Source organism: Cyrtonyx montezumae, unplaced genomic scaffold, assembly GCF_038088225.1.
Source record: "Cyrtonyx montezumae isolate F1298 unplaced genomic scaffold, pur_monq_1.0 scaffold_2, whole genome shotgun sequence".
In the NCBI taxonomy this organism is placed as follows: Eukaryota; Metazoa; Chordata; class Aves; order Galliformes; family Odontophoridae; genus Cyrtonyx; species Cyrtonyx montezumae.
The window spans coordinates 867,789-894,257 of NW_027071936.1; the positions used below are offsets into that span (position 1 = coordinate 867,789).

The window sequence follows — 26,469 nt, forward strand, 5'->3', positions numbered from 1 at the left end:
TCAGTAGCTATAAACACAGCTCTTACTATCACGGACAAAGAACTCAAGCATTAATAGTCTTGAAACTGGAATGGATGTAAGATTCACATCATCCTAATACTCCTGAAATAGCAGTATGCTTTATTTCTTCCATTAATAAACCCGGAACCAGTTTCAGGGATGTGTATTCAGCACAGCTATAAAATAAGAAAACAAGTGAAAAAGAAAAACAACATAACCCTTAACAAATCAAAATGACAGCGAAAGCCCTTCTCGAGTAACAGCCACAAAACGGAAACTCAACTCACATTCAACATGTGAAGTGCCTACAAATGCAATGACTTCCATACACCATTTGTGAACTCCTCAAACTGCGGTTTTCTCATGAGCACTAAGAAAATGTCCTTAACTAAGAGAATCTTGTAGAAGGATTACTGTAGCAATCCATATACATATGTGGATATTCATTATCATAAATGTAGACCTAGCCAAGTCTCATTTTGGATAACTTCTGTTATTAAAAGAAAGGATGTATTAACCTCACAATTTCCACATTCTGGAAAAACCTATGAAACATCATTGATCTGAGGACTTGTGAGGAGCGTATTTGGGTTCTACCCCACCAGCACAAGACTCTAGTATCTTTCTGGAACTCGGAGACAGATGATTACTGCTCCTTACTTTGATGTTGACAAGAATAGTTCATTTCCAAGGGTCTTATAAAAGCCTATCCCCCTTGAACCAGAAAAATAAAAGGATTTATTAATATCAAACGAAAAATGAAATCTATTTGAATGTGTCTAAAACGAGCTACAATACTGCTTTTTCTTTTTCTTTTTTCTTAAATCTTTCCAAGAAGCTACATACACATAGTGAATTAAGTGGATATTGAAGTAAATCCAAAGAAAATCCGAGTCAGATCTCTACAAATGAAAACGGGGACCTGAAAGGTTATGTTTTGGATGTTCTTGAAATTAGAAATTGATTACTGAAAAGCTACAAAAATATATATTTCTCTTCTCAGAATTGCTTTTGCATTTATGTCAGAGCTAAAAGACTCTGTTTGAAATTCTTCGCTCTCATTTTCTTTCTCATCCACTTTTTTTCTGAAGTTTACTAAGTGTTTCTCCTACTGTTGGGAAAGAAAAATGACCTGCTGTCTAACCATAAATTAAATAAGTAAAATACTTCGGCTGTCAACAGAGAGTATTTCTGACACTTCATGCCAAGCCCTTTGATCATATCTAAAAATAGATTCTGAATTGTGGAGAACAGTGGGTGGTAAGCAATAATAAGAAACGGTTACAGTGCTTAAAAGTATATGATTCCCATACACACAGAAGCAATCGGGCACAGAGAACTAAAAGAATTTGGTACATATTTTCAGCAAGGTCAACAACCAAAATCAACAGCCAACATGCAAGACTGATAAATCTACTGTCTGAAAGCTAGGCTCCTAAAAATGTTATTCTATCTTTAAATAATGCTCAACCGCATTTTTTTCATTGGCAAAAAAGTTCATGCAGTTCCCCCAGTGTTGTTTTTTTCTGAGGCATTTCAAGGGCGTGTAAATAGAAAGTGTACAAGTAGTACACAAGTCGAACACAAACATTTCCTTTAAGAAGTTATATCTACCTTGTCCAAATCCCCAGTCACTGTTTTCAAAAGATGCTAAAAACCATACTAGTGCTCATCTGCTGTTCCATACTAATGTTGGTCAGTAAAGCTCTGCAGTACATATTTATCCTGAGCATTTATTCTGTTTGCCTCCAAATAGGCCTGAGCAGGCAATGAGAGTCCAGAGCTTGCTTCTTCCCTGTTTTCATATATAAACTAGCACCTGACATGTAGCTTCATCAAGGGTTTTGAATGTGTGCTTTTTTTTTGGAGAAGGATGACATTTTTATCTTTCAAAGCAGTTCTTTTGTTGTGAAATTTGCCATAAGGTAAGAACATAATACACTCTACCAAATGTTATTTGTAACAGAAATGAAAATTCTCTATGCTCTACTCTGTATATCATAAATTTAATACTGGTTTAAGTAATTTCAGTAGTAGAAGAATATATTAAAAAGAACACATTTATACATCTCATGTTTTTCTCGTGAGTTAAGAGTGTTGTTTTTTTTGCTTAAAAACATCAATAAATGCTGACATTTTCAATACTTATCTTTCAGGAAAGTGACAGATAGTGAAATTAGGATTTACTCTAGTGACTAGAATGTTTGTCCTGAATTGATCTCTCCTTCATTCTGTAAACTATGATATCATTTATGTAACGACCTGAATCCATGTCTATTGTCAAAAGCAACACCATGGTGAGCTAAAGTGTCTTTCCTTCTTTCAAGTTACAGAAAGCTATTTTCTTGAATAAGGGTTAACTTTGCCTTGTTTTAGTAGGGCTGGTTCTCTAGCAGAAATTGGAGAGGCTTGTTTGGAAAAGGATTTGACATGCATGTTCTCTCCTGCTCAGAAGTGGCAGAACAAACCTAATATTAAAACCCTGCTACATCAAAGCCTGGGAAGCTCTTACACTCATGTATTTAACTCACTGTTTTCTTCCCTTTTTTCTTTTAAACCCCTTTCCTCATCTTCTGTCTACTTCAGATGAACTATACCTTATTTCCTATAATGCTACATGCAGATTATACAGGCAGTAACCAAGCACAACACCAATATGACAATACTACTTTTGATTTCCCTTGCTCATTTTCAAAAGCATTACTTAAACCCAGAATTTCAATCTTTCTGATTTCTAGTTTGAAAAAAGTATGAAAAACAGCAACATAACCTAAATGCAGTCAATTTAATTCTTTCTTCCATGTTTTCTTGTCTATGGCTTGCTAATATTAACTCACTTTCATTTCTGGCTGCTAAACAATGGGTGGCAAGGGTATTTACAGTCCCCAGCCCTTCCAAAACTAACAGAGAAACTGCAAACTAAGTCCACACCGAAAATCATGCCAATGCCGAGTGACTGCTATGACTGACTCAGGTTTAACTCAAAGACTTACTGAGATTCCCAGTTGAATTAGCTCCTCATCAAATCGACCTACTGTAGAAACATTAGTACAATTATAACTTGTTAGAAATTAGCATATCAAGGATAAACAACTCTCCTGTAATTTTACAGTTTCTTAACAACTAACTTCCCTACCTAGCTTCCAGAGAAGAAACTTCAACAAGTTGATAATTGCCCCACTATAAGAGAACTCTGACAAACGGAATCAGCTGCCAGACACTGCCTACAAGAAACACGTCAGTAAACAGCAAGGAAACATCAACCAACACGTTTGTGTATGAGAGCAGCTGTAGATGCCTGTGCAGTATTCTGAGTGCAAGCGAAAACTGAAAGACCTACTGCTTTATAGTTCGTTTTTCTTCCTTAAGAAAAGGCATTATCATTAGAATTCATAATCTACAACAAGCCATGACATGCTTGAAAACCTTAATTGGTTGATGCATATTCAGAAATATCTCTAACAAGCTGTTTTATCTGCTTCCAGGCTTACAAGGTACTGAGGTGACAGTGTCACAATATCCATCAACAGTACCATAAGAAACAGCTTCCACACAAAGCCAACGTTATTAATATAATCATCAAATATAACAGTGCAACAGACAATACTCAGTTACAACAGTGACTTGCCCAATTCTGGGCAACGTTGACAGAAGTATGTTATAGGAACACCCTGCACACCTGAATGCATTTATTGCTACAATGCCATTTCGGATACAACAGGAGACAACTCTGAAAAATCTATTTCCTGATACTGAAAAGCATTAAGGAAATCACATTTGTTGTTTTTTTTTGTTTCCTCTCCATTTTGCCTCAATGTGGGAATAGTATGAGAACGATACAACGTGCTCCTTGGTGACACTATCACATCAATAGGCATTGACACAATGATTTTCCTACCTGAATGCTTGATGCTGTACTTTTCTGTGGTGTTTAGGGCTAACCAGCACGGTGTTGATGTTCTTCAACAGAAGCGCATGACACACATTTCTGACCTCTGAGGCTGACTTGGCAGTTCTGCTCAGACAGGCATTTACTAGATAACAAAGCCTGCAAATGTTGCTGAAGCATGTTTTAGACTGTGTTGAGAGTTAAGTAAACATGATTAGCATGGGGGCCAAAAGGGTAGTTGTGAATTTCTGTTTCTGACAAAAAAAAATGTTTATCTTAAATTAATTTAAGGAGGAAGGGTTCAATTCCCATTGAGTATTATGAAAGTAAACAAAAGTTCAAGTGTGTCCAATCTTTAAGCAATTTTACCAAGCTAATAACATCTAAGCCAATACGAGAACTATTTCCTTAAGTCTTTAAAATACCACATAAATTGATCAGAGAACATGATAAAACAGAAGCACTTCGGAGGGCTTCTCACTTCACTGTAATCACCACTGACAACCATGACAATTTTATCCTGTAAACAACTGAAAGTATTTACTGAATCATGAAGATGTTGCTAATATTTATGTTTGAACAATCAGCTGTCAAAAACTAAAACCACACTTTCCTAATAATGTTTGCATTATTGAAGGTTTCCAATATTTAGTAATTACTAAAATATTTTTGGTTTTTTTTATTTGTTTTTGTTTTTTATTTTTCTGTGTGGGTTATGTTTGTTTCATGCCTATAGAAGTACAGTAACAGAAGATGACAACTGAATTCAAGAACTCAGAAATTTGTTTTCCATCTAAACGTTAAAAAAAAAAAGGTTAATTTTCTTCTAAGGTAAAAGATCAGCAAACCATGGTATTCTACTTTGCTTTCAGGGACAGCAACTGCTGTCAATTTGCTGATTTCTAGAGCTACCAGTGAGAAATGCAAACCAAAAAGTTGAGCTCTTCAGCCAGATCACCTCTGGCAAAGCCTCTTACTCCTGGTAACCCAAGAAGAGTCTACAGAGATGCACGGTCTGCTTACCCAGTTTCTTTTAAAGCAGCTGAAATACAGAAAGCTGACAGTCAAGTACTCAGACCAAAGGTCCTCACAAGGACTATAGAGGCTCTTAGCAAAGTTTAGTTTGCATATGCCACCCTCTTCCAAAAGAAACAATATTAATATTGTAATGCAGTTGCCAATACAAGGAAAAGAAAGCAATCCTTAGTGTGAAAAATCAGCTACAGATTGAAATACAGAAAGAAAACAAGTAGAGACAGGAAAGGTTCATTGGAGTATTTCCTTGTACAATAGATTCAGTAGCAAGGTACTTTCTGAAATTTCATGAGAAAAACCCACATTAGCTAGCATAAGAGACTACTTGCTAGCATAAGAGACTACTTGTTAATGTTTGGCAGTACACTGTACACATAAAGAACTGGAGAAGTCTACTACATTCCAGAATCCAAGCCAAAATTACAAGTTAAAAGGTATCCTTTTGAAATTCACATAGGACAGACTTCAGATTTTTCTCTCACAGATTATGCCCAGGATCAGGTGTGTTTTGAATACTGTTAAACCTTTCTTTATTGATATTTTAAACAGTAATAGAGGTCTGTTATCTTAAACATCATCTACACTCAAACATTATCATCAGCTTATCATTTGCAGTTCATCAGGTAAAATGGCACTATCAGAAAGATAACATCTCATTTGATAATCAGAGAATCAAGAATTACAGGAATACATTCCTGTGTATACAGTAAGATCATGCCCAGTTCTGAATGAAATTTGGAGAAAGGACTACATTTATCAATGTCTAAATCCATATACATAAAAATTCTGCTGCCTTTTCAGACTTGTCATTAGGAGATTGTAACAGAATAAAGCATTTTAGAAGCTACAAATACAGATGCTTTTAGATGACCAACACGTTATGTTCCATAAACATCTAAAAATATAATAAGATATAGAGAAATTATAAGCAATCATGCAAACTGAAAACATCAGAACAACAAAATGTGATTAAGGACAAAAAGACATTATAGGTGAGAGTAAGAAGAAAAACATACCACATTCCCAACTCAGTTCAGCAAGAAATTGACTTAAATAATGAAACTCAAAATACGCTGTTACCTGTACAAAACCCTGAATACACAGCCACGTAATGTCAGTACCATTAAAACAGACCAGTGTAACCATTACACACTGCACAAAGTCATCAGTTCTCTGGAAGGATTTGCCTTCAATGCAAACTCCTCATAATAAATTTCTAGTTCAAAACACAAATATTTACCTTCTCCCTTTTGCTCATTAGGAACTTAATTACTTTGATTGGAATTTTACACATCTGTCAAGATCATCCAAATATTTAAATCCTTCAAGCAGAAAAATGAAACAACAGCTAAATTGTAAAACAGAACTTGCACACAAAATTACACTCCGTATGTTAAATGGAAGACAAGCTGAGTATTTTTCTCACTTGTCTGAGAAACCTTGCAGGCCTCATGAAAACATGAAAGTGCAATTAAAACAAAATTGCTTGTACTGAAAGGCTGAATTTTGTGCGAGTTAGATGTTCACTGTTTGACTAGCGAAGGCTTTTTATCACAATGAAAGAAGAGAAGGAATGAGGGAAACAAGAGAGAGTACATGTGAGCAAGAAAGCACCTGAGCAGCAGCAACTAAAGGAAAGCAAAGGGAAACTTCAAGTTTCATTACTACAACTTAATTTTTCCACTGTAACAACTTAAATAAAATTTGTGTAAGTCTTAAACCAAAGGCTTTCAGTTGCTTAATCTAAGCAAGCAAAATTTTTCCTTTAGCTTGTTACTAGTTCATTATTATCTCCATTTTGCACTGTAGAAGAACAGCAGCATTTGACTCAACCATCCCTTGGACTAAATTTGCTTCACTGAAATGAGTGACACTGAGCGAAAATACTAAATAGTTAAAAGTTTTCAGCACTAACATACTAAATCTACTACGAATTTAAATCACTGTAAGCTTCATCAAGCAAGTTTGAGTGAGCTTCTTCATTCAGTCTGTAGCATTTTCTTTTTGTTTAACTGAACATGTTAAGCAGATTTTTATGGCATTCAACCATTTTATTAAACACATTTTTTAGCTGCTGCTATCGTCCTCTGGAAATCAAATCTGCATTCCTCAATTGGATGGATGTTTATCAAATGTATCAAATAGACAAAAACACTCAGTCCAACAGAGAACTAAAGACTAAGGAGTCAACAAATTAAAGGGCACTTTGAGCGTACTTATATTTCCAAACATGTTTACCTCATCTGACTTGTTAGTTTCCCTACTCCATTTCACATAATTTCCTTGACAATAGTCTTACAGACAATTTTCAAATTTATTATGAATCCTGACATAACGGCCTCCGCTTCTTCCGCAACATAAAGAATCCATACACAACGCGCTGCTAAGAGCTAGACAGTGTTGTGAAAAGGCATGAAAGAAAAGGGATGGCATAGCTAAGGAGTGAATCTTGTTTTGGTGGCCCCATAACACCGCTTCAAGCTGATGTGCTTCTGTCTGTGCCAGAAATACAAGTGGAGTAGGAGAGCACCAGGTAATCTTCACAAGCACAGATGATGACTGATCCCACACTTTCACTAGCATGAATTGAAGACCTAACAGCTGTACTATCCAGCCTATCGTTACTGAGTCTGAACTACATTGGCTTGGATCTTAGAATATGAAAACAAAGCGTAATTTTAACTTCATTTAAAAACTATATCGTGCAAAACACACATCTGAAAGACAATAAAATGAACTAATAATTAGCCCAAGTAAAGACATATGGAGTAAAGATGAACCAAAGGTTTCAAATAGTAGCAAGTTGATGCTTCGCATTTTTGAAAAAAAAATTGTTATTTTAAACAGCATGTATATATCAAACAGATCCACTTTAATAAATCTGTACTGGGTAATAACAGGAAAGCAGCTTAAAAATAAAAGTAGTGCCTAAAAAGGTCATATGACCACTGCCTGCATTTTATCTATGAGCAGAAACGTGAGACATTTACTACATTTCATTAGCTTCACATATGCTAGTTACTTTCCTGACTAAATGCACAATGGCACGTAGTGAGGATACTTGAAGCTTGACACAAGCTAACACGCAGAAGTACTCTGAATTTCTAATTTTATATTTTGTATTTACATGCACACACAAATACATACACACATACAACGTATTATATATTATCGCATCAACCAAACAGGTTATGTTATCTTTAGTAAACAATTGCTCTGCTTGATACAACAGCTTATGCAAGAAACCCCTGGAGCAATTTTCACACCTCCCTAGGAAATGTCCTATGCAAACATTGCTAGTATCATGCCCTGAGCACTGGCATCTTTTCTGCCTTCATTTCTATTAGTTTTGCGATTCAGTTTTCCTTCCATAGCTGAACAACAGAGCCACGCCTCCCCCTTGGTATTATTTCTGACAGTGCTTGAACAAGATGTCTGAAAGCAGCCTGTATCCCTGGATCTCAGAGTTTGTTTTCAAGAAATATTAAACGGACTCCTGGACAGAGATCTATATACCCAAGCAGCACAGCTCCCTCCACTGGATCTTACCTCCGCTGAAGTCCCCACGACAGCAAAAAGGCTTTTTAAACAGCATCTTAATAAGACTAGCAGAACAGGACCTGCTTCCCTTGCTCAACTCAAGCTTTTAATCTAGTTTGAGCGCCTGCTTGAGTAGATAATAGTATGGCTTTTAATTGTCTGGCAGGTCAGTATTTTTAAACCACAATACCTTCAAATGTCTCTGCACAAGGTAATCATTTAGCATAAGGGAATTCCTCATGCAAAGATTAATAGCAAGGATACTGAATGAGAGAGAAATTAATTTAACTGTATTCTAACCTCCTGTTTTTCCCACCAGGAAACATTTCTTGACACAAAACAGAAAGTGAAAACACAACGTAAGTAAATGCAAATTAGGACCGCAGATAAATCTGAGGACAATGAATCAAACTTGAAACAACAAAGCTTCACAAAATAATCATAGTTGGAAGAAGATTGGAAACCCAATTATAACCGTTCAATAAAAAGACTGCCATATGACAAGAGGCAGCAGAGGAATAATAAAAACAAGTAGCTATGCCACTGTAAAGTTATGATAATTTCACAAGCTGTTGTATCCTGTCATGAAATCATCTGCCCAAGTGCAAGCTCCTAGTTTTGAACAGAAGTTTTTAAAAGCACAGGCAAAGACCAACTGTAGACAGATGAGTAGGATCAATTGAAGGTAGTTCAGTATTTCTGCAGTTGGGTAAGTTCCAGCAACAGCTGCTCAACAACAAGGATACCCTAACAGTAGGTACTGGGACTGTAACAGTAGGCAGCATATGACCATCAGTGGATGTTACCAGTTTTTGCTACTTCTTTGAATATACCTATCTTACAAAAAAAAAGTACGTACTAAATAAGCAGTCTAGGATTTCCAGGATTTAGCTTTGTTAAATCAATATTCAAATAGCGTATTTGTGTTTCACAAAGGAAAGAATGATACCAGCTGCTAATCAGCCCACATTCTGTCGCAGATTTCAAGCTAACATAGCAGCTTCAAAGTTCCATTCAGATAAAACTGCCACTCTACTTACCTACGTATCTACTTATGCTATTTGAATGTTGTAAATCACCTGTCTTTTCCCCAACTAACATTCACATCATTATGTTGATGTCTATTATTGAGGTGCCCATAGTACATAAGTTGTATTATCAAAAAGAACTTCGTACACGTACATTTACCTACGGTGACTCTACTGAACATGTTTTTGAAATATTTTATGAAACCAACATTGGCAGAAGATGCCAGCCCTGTCCTCTTGTGTTTTCAGTTCATGAAAACTAGGCATACCTCTCCTAAAGAGTTTAACTTGAAGCAAGGTAAGGCTCAATTACATTTGAGTTTTGTGCCTTAAAAGCTTCTTGCTTTATATCTCACCATTACATATTGAGTGGTGCAAGATTTTCTTGTTTAAGGAATTGATGAAATGAGCACTGTAACGGCCACAGGACCAGCAAAGAGAGAAGAAAACTGAACGCTCACCCACCTCTAAGGATCTAGACTTGCAGGGAAAACTCCACAAAAGAGGGAACTCCAACAACAGATCCTTCCCTCAATGGCAGTCAGCCCTTAAATGAGGTCTGAGAGAAAAGGAGCAGCCTGGCTCCACCCCATCCTGTCCTAGGGTTGGGGTCTTCTCTCCAGGTGCTCAATCAGTGCTACAGGCCATGACTCACTGGTTGCCATACAGGCACTATTAGTTTTCCACAACTACCAATGCACAGGAATAATGGTTTAATTAAAAGTATAAATAGCAATTTCTATAAAAAAAAGTTTTTAAACTCAATCAAATCCATAGAAAGTCTGTTGGACTGATGTATCTTGTTAGTCAAGATACTTTAGATAATATTTAATACTATAATAATTATATATAAATTTAAATATACATATAAAAAACTACATACTTTTTTGTTGCTGTTTCAGATATACTCAAATTCTACTGAGATCAAGTTGATGATGTTAGCTGCCTGAGATACCTATCTAAGAGGCTAGGAGAATCACAGAAGGTCACTTCAGTAGGAAATAAACAGCAATTATTTGTTTGTTGAAATTTCCCCTTAGATTCAAATCTTCCTCAAGGTTTGTTACTTTTTTTTTCCCCTTTAACAAGTCCAGATGAGAAAAGTCAGCTCAATACTAAACTGATTACTAGTGCTCACAGCCTTTCCTCCTGCCTGGATTAAGAAATCTCACCCATTAAAGTTTTCATCAACACTTTTTTCCATGTTTGAAGACACAGTAAATCCTACCTAAGAAACTAAACTTAAATCAAAGGCAAAGATCTGCATGTTGCATATAATGGTCTTACAACAAAAATGATTACATTTATCAATGTAAATTATACTCAAAAGCAAAAATGCTTCAAACAAGAGCTGCCAAGCAGTTCTGAGAATCTACTCTAAGACCCTGAGCATATTGAAACATCTCTTCTGCTCTTCCCTTTCTTCAAAATTTCCCAAGAAAAATGCTATGTTGACTTCCCTGCTCTTAAATTTGTGAGCATTTGTTTGAAAATAATTCCCTCACTTCTTGCTCACATTTTTAATTGAATTTCCATCCTCTTTCCACAGAGCTGTCACATTCAACATGAACATCAATTTATGCAAGTCACGGACAGTAAAATTATAATGTGCCAGTTTTGGATCATGCTTTCACTTGTCAGATACGTCCTGAACAGTGACACTAGCATCTGATTTGGTGTGCCAGCTCATCTTGCAATTCAGCTCTGCTGAAAACTTTGGCCATTACCTCTCTCAGTCTCTTAGCTTTACCTTGGTTTTTCTTTCATTCCTATGAATTCTTGATCCATGTTATACTCAAAGAGCACAATAAAAACTATTAAGTCTGTACATCTTCAAAAGTGGATAGTTACAAAGTCAGAGATGTAACAATACCAAAGCAAGCATGGTAATACACCATTTTCAAAGCCGTGTAAACACAGAGTAGGTACTCATTATGTTAACTCCATAAGGGTCAGTGTGCAGTGAAGCATTTCATGAGCTTGTTTCAGGTACAAAAATAAATCCTTCAATACTGAGAGAATCCATGAGCTCTTCCTGCAGGAACTTCCTAATTGGAATCAGACGGAGATCCTCTCAGAAACTGTTGCATATTCCAAGAGCTCAGATTTGATTTGTTCAGTCACTTCCAAATATTAAAACCATCCAGCCTCAGTTAGAAGCAAAGATATGTTTCAAAAATGAGTACGTTTCATTTCAATCCGTTTGGTCCAAGACTAATGCAAGACTACCATAAACTGTTTCTGCAGACAGACGGCACATTTCCTCACGTATTTTCTTGTTCAAAGGTGTATCACAAACTCCTTTCACACTGATCTAAACCTTGCTACAGAAAAAAAAGCAAACAAACCCAACTGTGCAGAGTCCCTGCCTCCTGACCTTTGCCATCTTTATCCTTCAACAGCATCTGGTTACTTTGGCACCTGCATCATTCCAAACACTTTCAGCACCAATTGAAAATGAACCAAGTTCTCAGTGCACTTAGGCTGAGCTTATTCCTATTTGATTCTTAGAAATAAAAGCCTATTATTGACATTTTGGAAGGAATGGGGAATAGCACTGCTTTGCTAACGAAGGTACGAGGGAGACAACCAAGCATTAAAACCACAGCAAGGTGGAAAAGAATGGGAGAACACCATTTGGAGGCATTATTTACAAAAGCCTGCAGCATGTGTTTGACTAAAAAATGTACACCCAGAAATGAATGGCTAGACCTGTGTTCTTTCTCCTCCATTTCCCTGATTATCCTACAGCCTTGAGTATTTTCAGTGCTAAAGTAAACATAACTGAAAAACACAGATGTCCTGTGTGCACAGTTTCACAGTGGTGGGGGAGGGGGGGCATACACTGAACACTCACTTTTTAACTTATTCATGGATGTCTGACTTCTGTTAAAACACTGATTAGTGTTTATATAAGGGGGATGTCCAACTAGTTGTGTCGACTTACTAAGGGTCAAGAAACATAACTGCTGTGAGAAGATACAAATATCTTTCTCACCTACCTTTTTCCTTTCTTGCTGTGTAAGTCAATTGCTACAAATGAGTTTCAGAATTCTACTGCTGCAGATTTTAAATAGCTGAAAGTTTGTTCAGTACCCTGTAGCATTCAGTTAGTAAAGACATTTGCAAAAAGGAAACTTCTCAGTACTAACTGCTATCGCTTTTGGATCGTGTTATTCCTTAGTCTGAAACAGGCAAGTGAAGTAACAGAAAGCAGAAGCAGCATGAAAGCGCATTAGTCACTTATGTGTAGAATTTCAATTTTAAGTTTCTCTAAATTATTTTTCCATCACAGTCACTTCGAGGAACGGAAACAAAAATGGCACTCTACTGCCTGATGAGGCTGCTTTTAGCAGCCAACAGACCAGCATGTTATTTCAATAACCACATTGATCATGAATATGGTGAGGAACGTGAAAGACATCGTTGCCCCACTGCCACATGGCTGTAAGTTCCTAGAAGGAATCACGAAAGCCACTGGGACTATGCTGTCTCATAAAACTGAATTTAGAGTACTACAAACAGATTATTAGCAAGCAACATCTGATCCACTTGATTAGCACCAGACAACAAGCTCATTTGAGGTGAAGCTGAAGGAGCTTCCTATCTCTTCAAGATTGTGTAGTTTTACTACAGCTTATTTATCTTGAAACAACTGAATTATGGCACTTTCACATAATATAGCTTTCTCAGAAAAATTAACTGTTATTTCTCATAAGAGAAGAAGTACTTAAATTATTTACAGTCCTGTAGTAAAGAGTCAACCTTCTAGAAGTGTTCTTTGTTCTTTCTTCCTCCATGCTAGCTTCAGTTGTTACTACCACAGTAGAAAACATATTTAGATGAAAGCGTTCTCATGGATAGTCCTTATTAGCAAGTTATCAGCAAGGCAAGGATCAAAAGGGCCTACAATCTTGAAAAAGCACTGTAGTTGAAACTGAAGTGGCCCTGGATGGACCTTGGCACTTACCCTTGCAAAGCTGCATTTTATTATGATCACTGCTTTCCAAAATAAACAAGCGTTACTATTCTCCTGTACAGATGAACATTGTCCTGTACATTTCCAAGTACAACGACATGAATGTTTATAACATGGACTTTTGTCCAGCCTTCAAGAACATAGAAATGTCAGTTATATTACCACACTCCTCCTTTTCTATCAGAAAGACTGGTGCTTGGTTTTCTTCTTTGTTTCTCATTTCCATAGTGACAAAACTTTTGTCTTCCATATTTTTACCCTAGCAAATAAATACAGAATATTTAACTGCATATATTTCTGATTGAGAAATCTAATGCAAAATTATTAACAGCTACTTAAAAATGATGGACTTCAGAAGAAATACAGGAAGCCCACTAGGACTTAATTCAGCATTAAATCACATAAGATGTGGATTATCTTTCCCATAGTTCAGAAAAGCTCTGTAACTTTTTGTTTCACACAAGTAAAAGTACCAGAGCTCTGCTCTGGGTGTCTTTTAAACTACAAAAGCTAATCTATTATTCTGTGTTTAATCTAAAGATGCAATAACCTAAATGCACAAAAAAAAAAACACCTGAAACATAAATTGGTATTTTTGTGGTCATTCTTTCCCAGCTTAGGTTGCTTAAGAAAATCACATTAACATACATTTTAGTAGAATTAAATAGAAAATACTTCTCCTAAATCACATTTTCTCACCATTTCCAAGATGTTTATCTTCCATATAAGAATAAACTTGGAGCTTTCAAAGCTGCCAACACATATCTGTTCTCAGAGCTTCAGTGCCCCAGGCTCTGTTAGGTAAGCTAAAGCCTTACACCTGACTTCAGCCTGTTCCATTGGACTGCTAGCTATTCTCACATGTTGGTTTTTTTTCCTCCTAATAAAGTCTAAATAGTGACTTACTCCTTGCATATATCTAAAAATTACTGAAGGCATAGTTATTTCTTACTGCATCCTTAAAGCCACAGAAAAGTACAACTAAGTTTAAAATTAGGCAAAATGCTATCAGGAAGATCAAGTGAAGGGTAATTTCAATGAAGGGTAAAAAATAGTGAAATAAAGATTGTTAATAAAGAGTTAAGAGGCATACAGGAAATCACAGAACTAGATCTGCTTGTAAAAAATAGCTGAGACATCACAAAAAAAATTACGTGAGGCAAATCTCAGCAGCTGAGGCATGAGGAGATAAGTGTCAAACAATTCAGCTCAAGTAATAGTATTTCATTCACACCAGCATGAACACAGATGTCTAAAAGTTCCATCTGCTCACACTGCAGTGATCTCGATACATATTCGCCAAATTTACTTATTTAAGAAATATTTTTCATTATAGTTTCAGCTATCCTGATTAGCTATACTGATAAACTATTACTGATGCCACACAGATTTCTCAAGTTCTTTTAAAACTATGCTTAGTTTTTTCTGTTTTGTTTTCAAGACTTTGAATACACTTATAAAAATCAAGTCTCAGAACAAACAGCAAACATCCATATGTTGAAGAAAATATCAATGATAAACTCATAAACTGGAAGAAATTAGATCTTATTTCTTTCCATCTTTTTTTTTCCCCTGCGAAACTAATACGTGACTTACATTGTCACTGCAAAAAACACTGCCATAGCAGATTGTATGTGGCAGGATTCAAGGATTTCAGGGACACTTCTGAAAGCTCACGTGTACAACACACCACCATTACCTGGAAAATGATCACCTCACCAGCTGATCAATGTCCCCAAACATCTCACAACAGCAGAGATCAAAACCACAGAAGGTTGTTTTTTTTTTGGTGGTCTCAGTTCAACAGTTGTTTCTTCACTACATAAACTCATGCTGCAAACAAGGCACGATAAAGTATTTTGCCTTTTAACAATATTTAGCACTGCTGTCTCTTACATTCCATGGCAGTAAAGCACTTGATATTGACTGTTTTTACAGTAACAAGTAGTAAATTCTTGGTAAAAACGAAGTTCATGAGCTGGCACAAATATCATCTATCAGGGCTTCAGAATGTGCCTTGTTAGCCATTCCAGCAAAAAGCCACCTACTTCACAGAGAATTAATGACTGACTGGAATCAAAATCCAGGTTCCTTTGCATCTCTGGCCTGTGTGAAAATTTTGGCTACAAGAAGCCATGATGTCAGTCTAAAAACTAAATGCCTAAGCCACTCATCACTCATTCTCCTTATAATGCCACTAACTTCTCTGCCTTCTTTCAGATAAAAATTGTGTTAATTGAGCACCAAGATCAAAGTCTTCTATCCTGAGCTCAAGTGGGAAGTTACTTCCGACTTGGTTAAGATACCTACTACCTTCTGCTAGAAAGTACTATTATAATTGTTCTTGTCTGTATTTGCTTGATAAAGTTCAATGCCATCTTTGGTGAAATACTAGGCACTGATTTTATACTACTTTTTTGAACAACAACAAAAAAAGTAGGAACAGACATCATACAACGGAATGTCAATTACACACCTTGACCTAGGGTAACGCCACTTGTGGGGAAAAGCTCTGGGGTGAAATTTGCTTTTAATTAGTCTGCCAGAGCTGCTATCCCCTTCCTTGACAAATGGGTCTTGCAATGAGTGTGATGAGCAGAGGACCCCCTGGGTAGGTCCACACCCCCCATATACACAGTCACCACCAAATACTACTCTTTCACACTTTTCTACTTCTTTCACTCCTCTTCTGCAGTTGCCAAAGGCCACTTACAACGATAATGACCAACAGAAAGTGAAAGGTAGTGAATGCAGAGAGGGAGCCCTGACAACTTGCTCGATTAGGCATCTGTTTTTGTGTCCTCAAGATCAAGAAGACGTAGTATATAGTTGCTAAAAGAACAGTATCTTTCTGTTTTGTAGGATATCCTGTGAAAACATGAAATAATGTTGTTTTTGAAAAAATTATTAAATGAAATAATTGTTTTTTAAAAAATGATTAACAACCCCTTCTGACTATCAATGCAAGTGAAATAAAATAGCATTTTGACACCTTTTTCACACTGTGGAAATACTTGAGAGAGATGGAAAAATAGAATTTGCCCAGTACTGAAGTAAAACCATAAATTAACAGTGTAAACCCACTGTTACATAAAAATGTACCACTAAAGTAAGGTTAAAATGTTGAACATATTTTTTTCCCTTTTCTTGCTTCCTTGGGTTTTTCACCTTCAGTTGTAGTCGTCATCAGAATCAGTAGCACTAAACATAATGATAACTTGTGCAACCAATGCACACCTGAAAATCCATTACCAATAAAGAGAAAAAAAGAGTATGCAGAATAAATAAGGCTAAACAGTGTTGAAAAAGGAATGACACACAAGAATCTCAGGCCACTATGACATCTAGACACAGTGACTAAGGAAACAGCGCAGAACAACAAACGCTAACTCCTACTGCATTTTTAGCAACTTCATCTTCAAACTTCCCATAGAACATGATGTATACAATGCATTTTGCTTTCATGTAGTGCTTTGAGAAAAATTATATACTCAGACATTTGGGACATAAGTTACAGTACTAAGTAGTAATAAGGAGATTGCTCAAGGCAAACGCCTATTCATTTTCCACTATTTGTCTAACACTTCAGGAAAAAAATTTGCTTTCAACAGCAAACAAGCTTACAGGAAAAGAAAGCATAACAAAATACTCACAGCTTTGGTTTGGCAAGCACAGGTGGCGGCTCCTTTGCAGGTGAAAGCAAGACAGCTGGAGATGAGACAGGTTTATCACCATTTGGCTTGCTGTTAATCATTCCATTTACTCCATGAACAGGATGGATACCATTTGTTTTTTCCTCGGATGAACTGAGATCTAATTGAAGCGCTGTCACTCCAGATCTCAATTCAGTGTTATTTGCTTGGTGGATCTCCAGGTGTTTCTTAGGAGATAGCTCAAGAGCGCTAATTTCAGCTGGAGGAAGCGGTGGGAAACAATGGAAATCATCACTGCTGGATTTTCTTGTCAGTGACTCGTGACTGGAGTTTTCCGAGTTGGCTAAAAGACATGAAAAAGAAAATCTCTCTGAAAAGTCATGAATTAAGAAGATGGTACAGACACGCAGTACACTGAGCTTCTTCAAAGTGAGATCACTTTGCTTTTGTGGAAATACAGTTCTAGTCCTATTGGTAATTATTATGAATAAGATATGTGATTGGCTATTCATTTTCAGACTTGCTGAATAAGGACCCTTCTAGATACTTTGCAATCTGTTCAGAAATTTCACCCACCAACTGAGATGGCCTATGGAGCAACAACAGGTGAAACTGCATTCCTTCTTCCTGGAGTGATAGCACTGTTTAAGAACAAAGTACTTTAATTCTGTGAAGGATGAATACATAGTAATCGATATATATATATATAGCACATAGACAAAGGCAGCTGGGTAAGTGCAGTCCGTATGTAAACATACTACGAAACTAAACATAACTTCAGCACAGTTCTGTTGTAAAAAAGGCATATGCTACCTTTGGTAGCAAAATTTCAGCTCTTTTCATTGTGCCTTTGCTGCCATCTAGTCCCAGAAGCCTAATGCTTGAACATCTGCCAAGCTTGTGAAATACATTTTAAAAGTGTCTGCCACACTTCTATTTGAAGTATTAAGCTAGGAAGTGAGTTAATATAAAAACTCAGAACAATCTGGGGTTGACAGTATGATTTATAAATATTCGTATACACATTGACAGGTAGCTTTCTGTCACATTTTACAACAATGGAAGTTGGAAAGAGGTGTCAGATAATTCTTATCTGACAGCATGAACCAATAGTAACACTAGGGGAAGTCGAGTTTTATGCTTGGTAATCACTTGACTTAATAGATCCCTCCTTTCGGAAGAGCAAGTCTGGGATAGAAAAACAGAACCAGTTTCAAGCATTTAAATGAAATTTCTATATATCTTCTAGAGATACTAGATGGCGTTTTCTTTATTTTTTTCTTTTTTTTTAAAGGATGCAGTGTTTTATTGTCAGTCTTACTGGCAATACGCTAGCCTCTTGACCAACCAACATCTTTGGTTTGCTATCCTCTAGGGATAAGCAAGGCTGAGGTGATGCTTCACTCATTTAGTAGTTCAACTTTTGGAGTAGGTCTCAACGAAACAATCTCACGCAATCTGTGAATAAATAAAATCTCATTCATCCATCCCCCATCCAACTGCAACTTCAGTATATTCCAGTTAAACCAGTCAGTGCTCTGGAATATTCAGAGAGTGAGATGGAAATATGAAAAAAAGGATCCCTGTATTACAGCAATCCTTTTCTACAAATGAAGTAGACATCACAGATAAATTAATAGTCTAAGACCCATGATTACAACCTCCTCTTTCCTTTTGTCACATACCTGAGCAGACAGTTAGTTGTGCACTGCTTGTTACTGTACCATATTCATTTGTTGCCGTGCACGTGAAAAGTCCTGAATCTTCAGGAAAAGTTTCTGCAATTACGAGAGTACATATCTCTTCTGGAAATAAGCAAAAATAAACCACGTTATAAACTGTTTAAGGATCCACGTAACGCTTTGCATTGCATGTTAGGAGAACACTATGAAGAGCTCCTTAGACAAATACTGAGCTTCCAAAGGACATGGCTTCAGTGAAAGGCACTTTGTATTGCAAAAACAATTAAGTTAACCAAGGTAGGTCTTCCAAAAGAACGTATCTTGAACAATAATTTGGCAATTACTAGTTTGTAAAGTTATTTTACTCACAGAATATTATTTATGCAGAAGGTGTGTGAAATCATACAAATCAAGTTAATGGTTTCTGTAAACAATTATTACCTATAAGTTCTTGAATCCACCCACCTGAATAATGCCACCACTCTGAATATCACATCGTTACTTCTTTCCAATAGATTTTCTTATTTAATAGAACAATTCAGATAAAATCCCATTCCCAGTAAAACCAGGAAATATTTTGTCATCATTTCCAATTAAATTTCTACATAAACTGAACAGAGTTAAAAACCTGGGATGCACAAAGTATGCCCCTTAATAGAGTTTGAAAGGAAAACTTCCATCTCTGTGCAAAAGGGAGGGACAGATGCATACAAAATGAAGGACAAAACAGCATCCTCTGAAGTTACACAGACATATACTGGAGCTGTTCAAAATCAGATTGTTTTACTTAGATACTCCATCATCTAAAACATGCTGCCTGTCTTGATTATACCAGAGGTCTGTTCTCAAAATTTACACAAAAGCTGGGCTATTCATATTTCAGGTTGAGTCTCAAGGTAACATTTTCCAAATCCTTTCCGTGCATTCATTATGAACATTCAACTGTCTACATATTTTTCCAGACTCTTAGAACAGTCACTTCACTTTGTCTGTAATTTTAAGTGTATACCAACCTTCTTTAAAGGCTCACAGTGGAGCCAATCTAAATGATCTTAGGACCTACGCAACATGTCTACCTAACTTTAATACTGGACACTGTTAAGCCATGTTTCGTTAATTAATCAGGGCTTTATTTTAATTAACTCATTTTCTCGTCTCAAAATCAATCACTGAAAAGCCCTTGATTAAAAACATATTTTAAAGTTTCAAAGAACTCTATTTCAGTAAAAAAAAATTGTTTTGAAGACATTCACATGGGATCTCGTATTATTAAAAGGAGTAAAATAATCAGTGGAATAAAGCTAGTAAAAGGAAACTGAAGAGTGGTAAACTGTTACAAACTCCATTAGTTTTCAGGCGAAAATTATTCTGTACAGAACATTCAGTAAGACTAGCTTCATTTCTTTTAGATTAAACAACGAAAACATCTTCTAGTTTTTGTTTTTTTTTGTTCTTGTCGTAAGGCTTTTGCCTTTTATTTCCCCTGTCACTGTGGATGGGCAAACCAGTGTCTCATTTAGACAGTTAAAAAAATGATGGAATACTTCCAGTTATAAATGACGATGTATCCAAGAACTTAGTGTACTGGAAATGGGCTAAAAATGAATGACTAACTAAAGGCTTGGCACAGAGCTGATTTTCAGACAGCAGAACATGGTGGTTTATTTAATTATTTTTAGGCAACACAAGTCAGTCCTGTGTAGCTTTAAGATGCATGTCTGGTAATATTGTAGCACACTGGATCTTATCTGACCTAGATGAAGATTAAATGACTCATGAAAGCTCTTATCAGGAAAGTAATGAGTAACACAAGCTAGTTTTTGAACTACTGAGATCAGCTTTTTTTTTTTTAGTTGTAGTGTGTCCTAAGCAGTTTAAGGACACGTGTGTATTCCTGGATTGAAGCGGCTCTGGGGATGCAATCTGATACATGCAGCATTCCAGTTTCCTGTTAAATGAACAACAGAATTCTGAAAGCTGAGTGAAAGAAAGCCACTTTCACCATGCTAAGAACTGCTGTTTGAATGAGGGCAAAGGTACTGCAAAATATAGGAACCAGTGGAATTACTATTTTCTACACAGCATAGCTAATTCATACTGTTCTTACAGGTTCACAAGTAAGATCAATGACATGAGCAGATCTTCAGTGATATCAGAATTCTAATGGATTCTACTTGACATGGTTTGTTTACTGAAGCACTACATTGGAAAATTATACAAAGGTACACTGCAAAAGAAAATCACATTAAAACAGTAATGAAAAAACAGAAGCTGACATCTCAGTCTACCCAGTTGGACGAGCAAGCTAAAATATGTTTTTTGCTCATGAGAATAAAAACTAGAATAAAAACATTATATGTATATATAAAAGGAAATAAAAGAAGAAAACTAACTAAAAGGTAGATTAGGCTAAAAGCCTGTGGGATCAACAAAAAAATATTTTCTTTAGACATTTTGCCGTCATTCCCAAATCAAATGCTGACCTTCAGCGTTATCGCTAAAAGGCTTACCACTGTGGAAGAAGTAGAAATAAAATACAGGTTTGATATAAGAACTCTGTAACATTACATGGATACGTAATGCTCTGAGTATTTCTCTGGTTTCAGATCCTGACTTACATAATCAGTTTTCTTTCTGTTGCTGTGCTAAGTAGCATCTTATGATCTGAAGACGTCTGTTCTCCTTCCCAGTAATCAACTGACAAACAATTTCATCACAAAAATGGGTTCCAGAAAGCAGCTCCAAAATGCTGTTCGGAGGGCCTTATAACATAATTAACACTCGACTAAACTAACACAAAAGCACTTTGTGCACTGCAACATGTAATATTTAGACATGCAAGCACTAGACTACTTTGTCAGTTGCTTAGAAAGATCACATCTTACAGAGTAATCCTTTCCCTGTATGGTTCATGACTCAGTTAAGAAGAGTATTCTTTGCTAAGATGAAACTCCAGTAATCTGCCATATTTTCACAGATTCCATCACTGACGATGTCTTCAATTCAGAATATTTCTGTGTATTGTGTTAAAAGCAGAATATTTCCTACAGCTGCACATTCACCACCACATGTGATTTCTGAAATATTTACATATATGTTCTGTTTCAAACATTGTGCATTAGTGAAAGGCAGATTTCTAAGGGAGTGAGTCAGTAGAGGTGGAACTTCGGGATGCAGCAGCCAGACAGGGAAAAAGAAAGCATAATCTAAGAGAAATGATGAATGTCTTTTGAGATGCTTTTGGTGTACATACCAGGAACTGTGTCTCAGAAAAAAAAGTAAACAAAAAACCACCATGTATATGTGGCAGTTCACTGGCAATTAAAAAAAAATTACTTCATATAGTTTTCTTCTCACCATTGTTTTAATGTAATTCAATACAGTTTGCGGCTGACTCCAGACAGCTGAGTAATGGTCAAAATATCAACAGCTGGCAAATGATTCCACGGGATATTTCATTCTCAGGCAGCCAGTTCTTTGGAGGATTCAATCAGTACAAAGTCAAAATGTCAAAGAAAGAAGTGCAGAGCAGGTAATGAGACAAACTGCAATGCTGGCTTTAAGTCATCTGACTAACAATTAATTCACAAAGCAGTCTGCAGGGATTTGCATTGCAAACTGATTTCTGTCTAGACAGAATTAAGAGTGTAAAATACATTAGGGTAGGTAGAATGTACCAAAACAGAAAAAAGAAAAAATTCCACCCTAAAAAACTCCAAAACCCTGTAACAAAAAACATACTTGCTTTCTAATTTCTTATTTGTGAAAGTTCATGGAAAAAAATTCTTTAATTCATTAGCACTGACCTAAGAGAAGATAAGCAATGTTTTTTAACATCATCATATTTAATGACATCTGGGCTTCTGTTCAGAACTGAAAAAATCCCACTACAACTCATGAAAATTCATGCAAAACTCCACAGAAGACATTGACTTGAAATAATGTTAGAAGTTATGCCAATCTCTCAAAATTATCAATACTCTCCTATAGCACAGGCATGTTGATCTCTCTACTCAATTCTTGAATCCACCCTCAGCATCTGTGTAAAGCCATAATGTCTTTGCTCACAAGAAATTTCCCTCCTTGGTCTGGTTTCTTCGAATACAGATAGCGTTATAAACCATGTTGTACCATCGTGGAAACCTACTACATTTCGGAAACACATCCAACTTGCTGCCATAAAAATTTCAAAACTCTTGATGACATCCTAAGCAATGGTGTAACTCACTAGTAATATTATACTCAAAACACTGCTTGTCACTTAGATGAGAAGGAAACATTCTGTCCAGACTATTAATTTTCATCTTGAATTGACTTCTACATAAATAAACTGTCAAGTGTGCCGTTACTCCTTTCAGTGGAACATATGACACCGCACAATAGTTGATGAGGCTTACTAGGAACTATCAGCACACAAAAAGTGGGAGCTTATTAGTGAGCGTTTACCTCAGTGAATCCAGTGAAAACAAAATGCCTAACAAATTCATACGTTTTAGTTGCTTCTATACTACAAGACTTAAAACTATGAGTTATCCTCTCCCAGAGTCTGCAAGCTAGACACCATCCAGCAAAATCAACACAATATATGAAAGGGCTCAGACACTTATGATCTTTTTTGTAGTCCAAATTCTACCTTCCATTCTATTTCAGTTAGTTGTTACTATTATTAGCTGTGTGAGCTATCCATTAACATTCTTGTTTCATAGTAATCTCAAATAGGATATACAAATCTCACATCTAACAATAGTGAAAATTACTCAGCTGTCCATTAAAAAATATCCTAGTAAAATACAAAACATACAATTTCTCTTGCACTCAACTATCCACACAACGGAATTTGAACCTATCGTCTCAGGCAAACATCCTCTTGTTCTCTCCACTAGTTAGTACTGCATTCCTACTGTAGAATACTGAAGTCATCCATCAGTCCACACATTATAAAGTATAAAAAGGACTGGGGGTAAAGAAAAATCACCCCAAACAAGCTAATATTATAGATATCTGATAAAATAGTTTCAAAATGGATAATTATTAAAAGAAATACGTAAGATGCTAGTATGTTGTAGACTTGATAGAAAATTTTGCTTAAAGTTTAAGCCCTTTGAGATATTTTTCTATCATGTTAATGGTGGTGTGAATGCAGTCCAAGTGATTCTAGAGAGAAGAAGGCTTCAAGTAGTAGCACTGAGCTAGGTAAACCAGGTGCTAGTCTCATAGTAGTGCTAGATCAAATCTTGTAAAGTGGACCTTAAAGATGCCATTACTTGAAGAGGACATAAATTAATCTGGGAATAAGAAAAGAATCAGCACTATTTACTTAAGTTAAAGAAATCAGCATACTTAGGAGGTTTATTTAATTATACATATTACTGAAGGATGTTCCAACAAATGTTACAGAATTGAACATACTGAAACATCTATTCTTCTAATTTCTGTTCATATCCAAAGGCTTGATAAGATACCAAAGCCCTCCTAAAAGACTTCTATGCCGAAACTTACAACTTATAGCCTTAAGTGTTGAGTTATAACAACCAACAGTCCATGTTTGTTAACACTAAGATGTATTTTAATTCCTCGTGAGAAATTAATGTGATTTTCTTGCATTTGTTTCATCACATCTCACTTTTCAAGCCTCCTCCAAATCAAATAAATCCTTCAAATGTTTTTTGAGCATCAGCTGTTAATATAAGTGATACATAGAACTCATACTACTGACTATCATAAAGGAGTGCGTATGTGCTGATCGTGAAGTAAAATTAAGTACTACAAGGAAAAAAGTTGTGAAACTGTAAGAAATTTAGTGAATAAGTGGGAAAAAAAGGAGAAACCTTTTTCCCCTTTTTCAATCTTCTTATTAAGAAAGCTTACAGAAATCCACATTTCTTCTTTGATTAACCCTTCACTGCTTTTCCTTAGGCCATACCATCAACAGCAGCACTGCTAATTTACAAATATCATTGCTAAGTCTGTTCCTTACGCACTCAAGACCGCCAGTGCAACTCCTCAAAGTTCAAAACATGCACATGTAGCTAGGGTCCTTCAGAACGAAGGCACTCTTTGGGAATATCCACATCTAAAATATTTTTTTCCATTTTACTTGTCTATTCTGTTACTAAATTTCTCTCTAAACCCAAGCATATTAGAACACAAGCTGTTACCCTCTTAAGTTAAAATGGTGTAGTAAGACTACACCACTGCTTCTATTTCTACCTGCTTATTGTCTTAAGAGTAACAAAACAAAGATGATGCACTCAATCTTTTAGCATCTGCTCATTATTCAAGGAACTACGAGAGCACGTAAGGGCAAACGAAGCACCCAGAAAAATCCTGTAGTTGGAAAAGCACCTATTGCTTGCTTGCTGAAATTTAGAGCTTATCTCATTAAAAAGGCTAGAAAACTCAGTGTGCCATTCTTCTGCAGAAAGAAAGCAAGCTCACAGCTGCCAACCTAGACTGGCAAAACTAACATTTAGTGGTTGGGTCTTTTGAAACTTGTACTGTTTGTGTCATACAATTTTGTGGGATTGTTTATTTTTTCCATTCTTTGTAGCATGGAAATTACTCATTTTCTGAGAAAAAAATAGCTTAAGAGTTTTAGTTGTGAGGCCTTCCTTACTGGTCTAAATGGAATTTACTGTGTAACTTATAAAGGAATTGATGTAGAGCCCAGAGTAGAGTATGGAAGGTGTGATAAAGAAACATCGTCTTTAAGGGGGTTTCATATTACCAAAGCGCAGCAGAATTTTCTTTCCTATTTACGACTTCTACACAAATTCAAAGAGCTAATAAATCAAGAGATTATTTTTTCGTACAGTTCTTACCAGGTTCAGTTGCAGATCGTGGCTCTGCATCACATCATAAAAAGGGAAAAACAAACAAGAAAAACAATGTTAGTGATTGCACTAATAAACACTATACTGAATTAACATATGCTGAAACATTGTAGACAAACACAAAATCTTTGCAGAAGCATCACAAAATAAATATGACTCAATGTTGTATTGGTAGCAGTAGTTCAGTTATTAATACTAGCCCTTAGCAATTATAATTAATGAAACATGAGGAAGAAAGGACTCTATCCAAAATAAATTTCACCATTATCCCACCCTCCCCAACACAACCTATAACAGAAGTGGCCTCCACTCATTGCCTTACTTTTTTGGAGAATTCTGAAGTCTGGAGAATCTTGGATTTCAATGCCCTGTCGAAACCACTTAACATGAATGGGAGGGGGTCCTCTCACCCTGCATTCCAAAACCACTACTTGTCCTTCAGATGCTGTGGAGTTTTGTAGCTCCTAAAATCAAGTAATCACAATTAAAATGAACTGGGAGCATTTTACATTCTAAAAAATGTCTTCATGTTATCATCCGTAATTGTTTTTTCAACAGACATTTTCTGTGAAGATTCCCTTCACTCTGATGACATTTAATGCATTACCTAAAAAAGACAGAATAGCCTATATACTGTGTACTACACTGTCCCCAGACCAGAAGAAGTGGGTAGTAAGGGTTTCAGCAACCCTGCTACATCCACAGAGCAGAATGAAAAGTCTGCATCCGAGTACACATTGATTGACGTAGTCGTGAGAGAATAGCTGTGCTGCTTTCAGGCCAACCTATAAAATTGTAGAACTGCTTTTCTTCTGAGCCAATCATAACCA

The 26,469-nt window shown here is 36.2% G+C and overlaps 1 protein-coding gene across 2 annotated transcripts in view; it reads right to left on the bottom strand.

Moving 5' to 3' along the window:
* Positions 1–26,469, bottom strand: part of PALLD (palladin, cytoskeletal associated protein) — a 172,479-nt gene that overhangs the window by 86,471 nt on the left and 59,539 nt on the right. For both annotated transcript variants that reach the window (XM_065736209.1, XM_065736208.1), the window contains exons 6-9: positions 25,962–26,103; positions 25,628–25,651; positions 18,810–18,929; positions 17,125–17,467 (exon numbers count right to left, since the gene is read on the bottom strand). In XM_065736209.1, the coding sequence (XP_065592281.1) occupies positions 17,125–17,467; positions 18,810–18,929; positions 25,628–25,651; positions 25,962–26,103 (629 nt within the window). The remainder of the gene's footprint in view (positions 1–17,124; positions 17,468–18,809; positions 18,930–25,627; positions 25,652–25,961; positions 26,104–26,469) is intronic.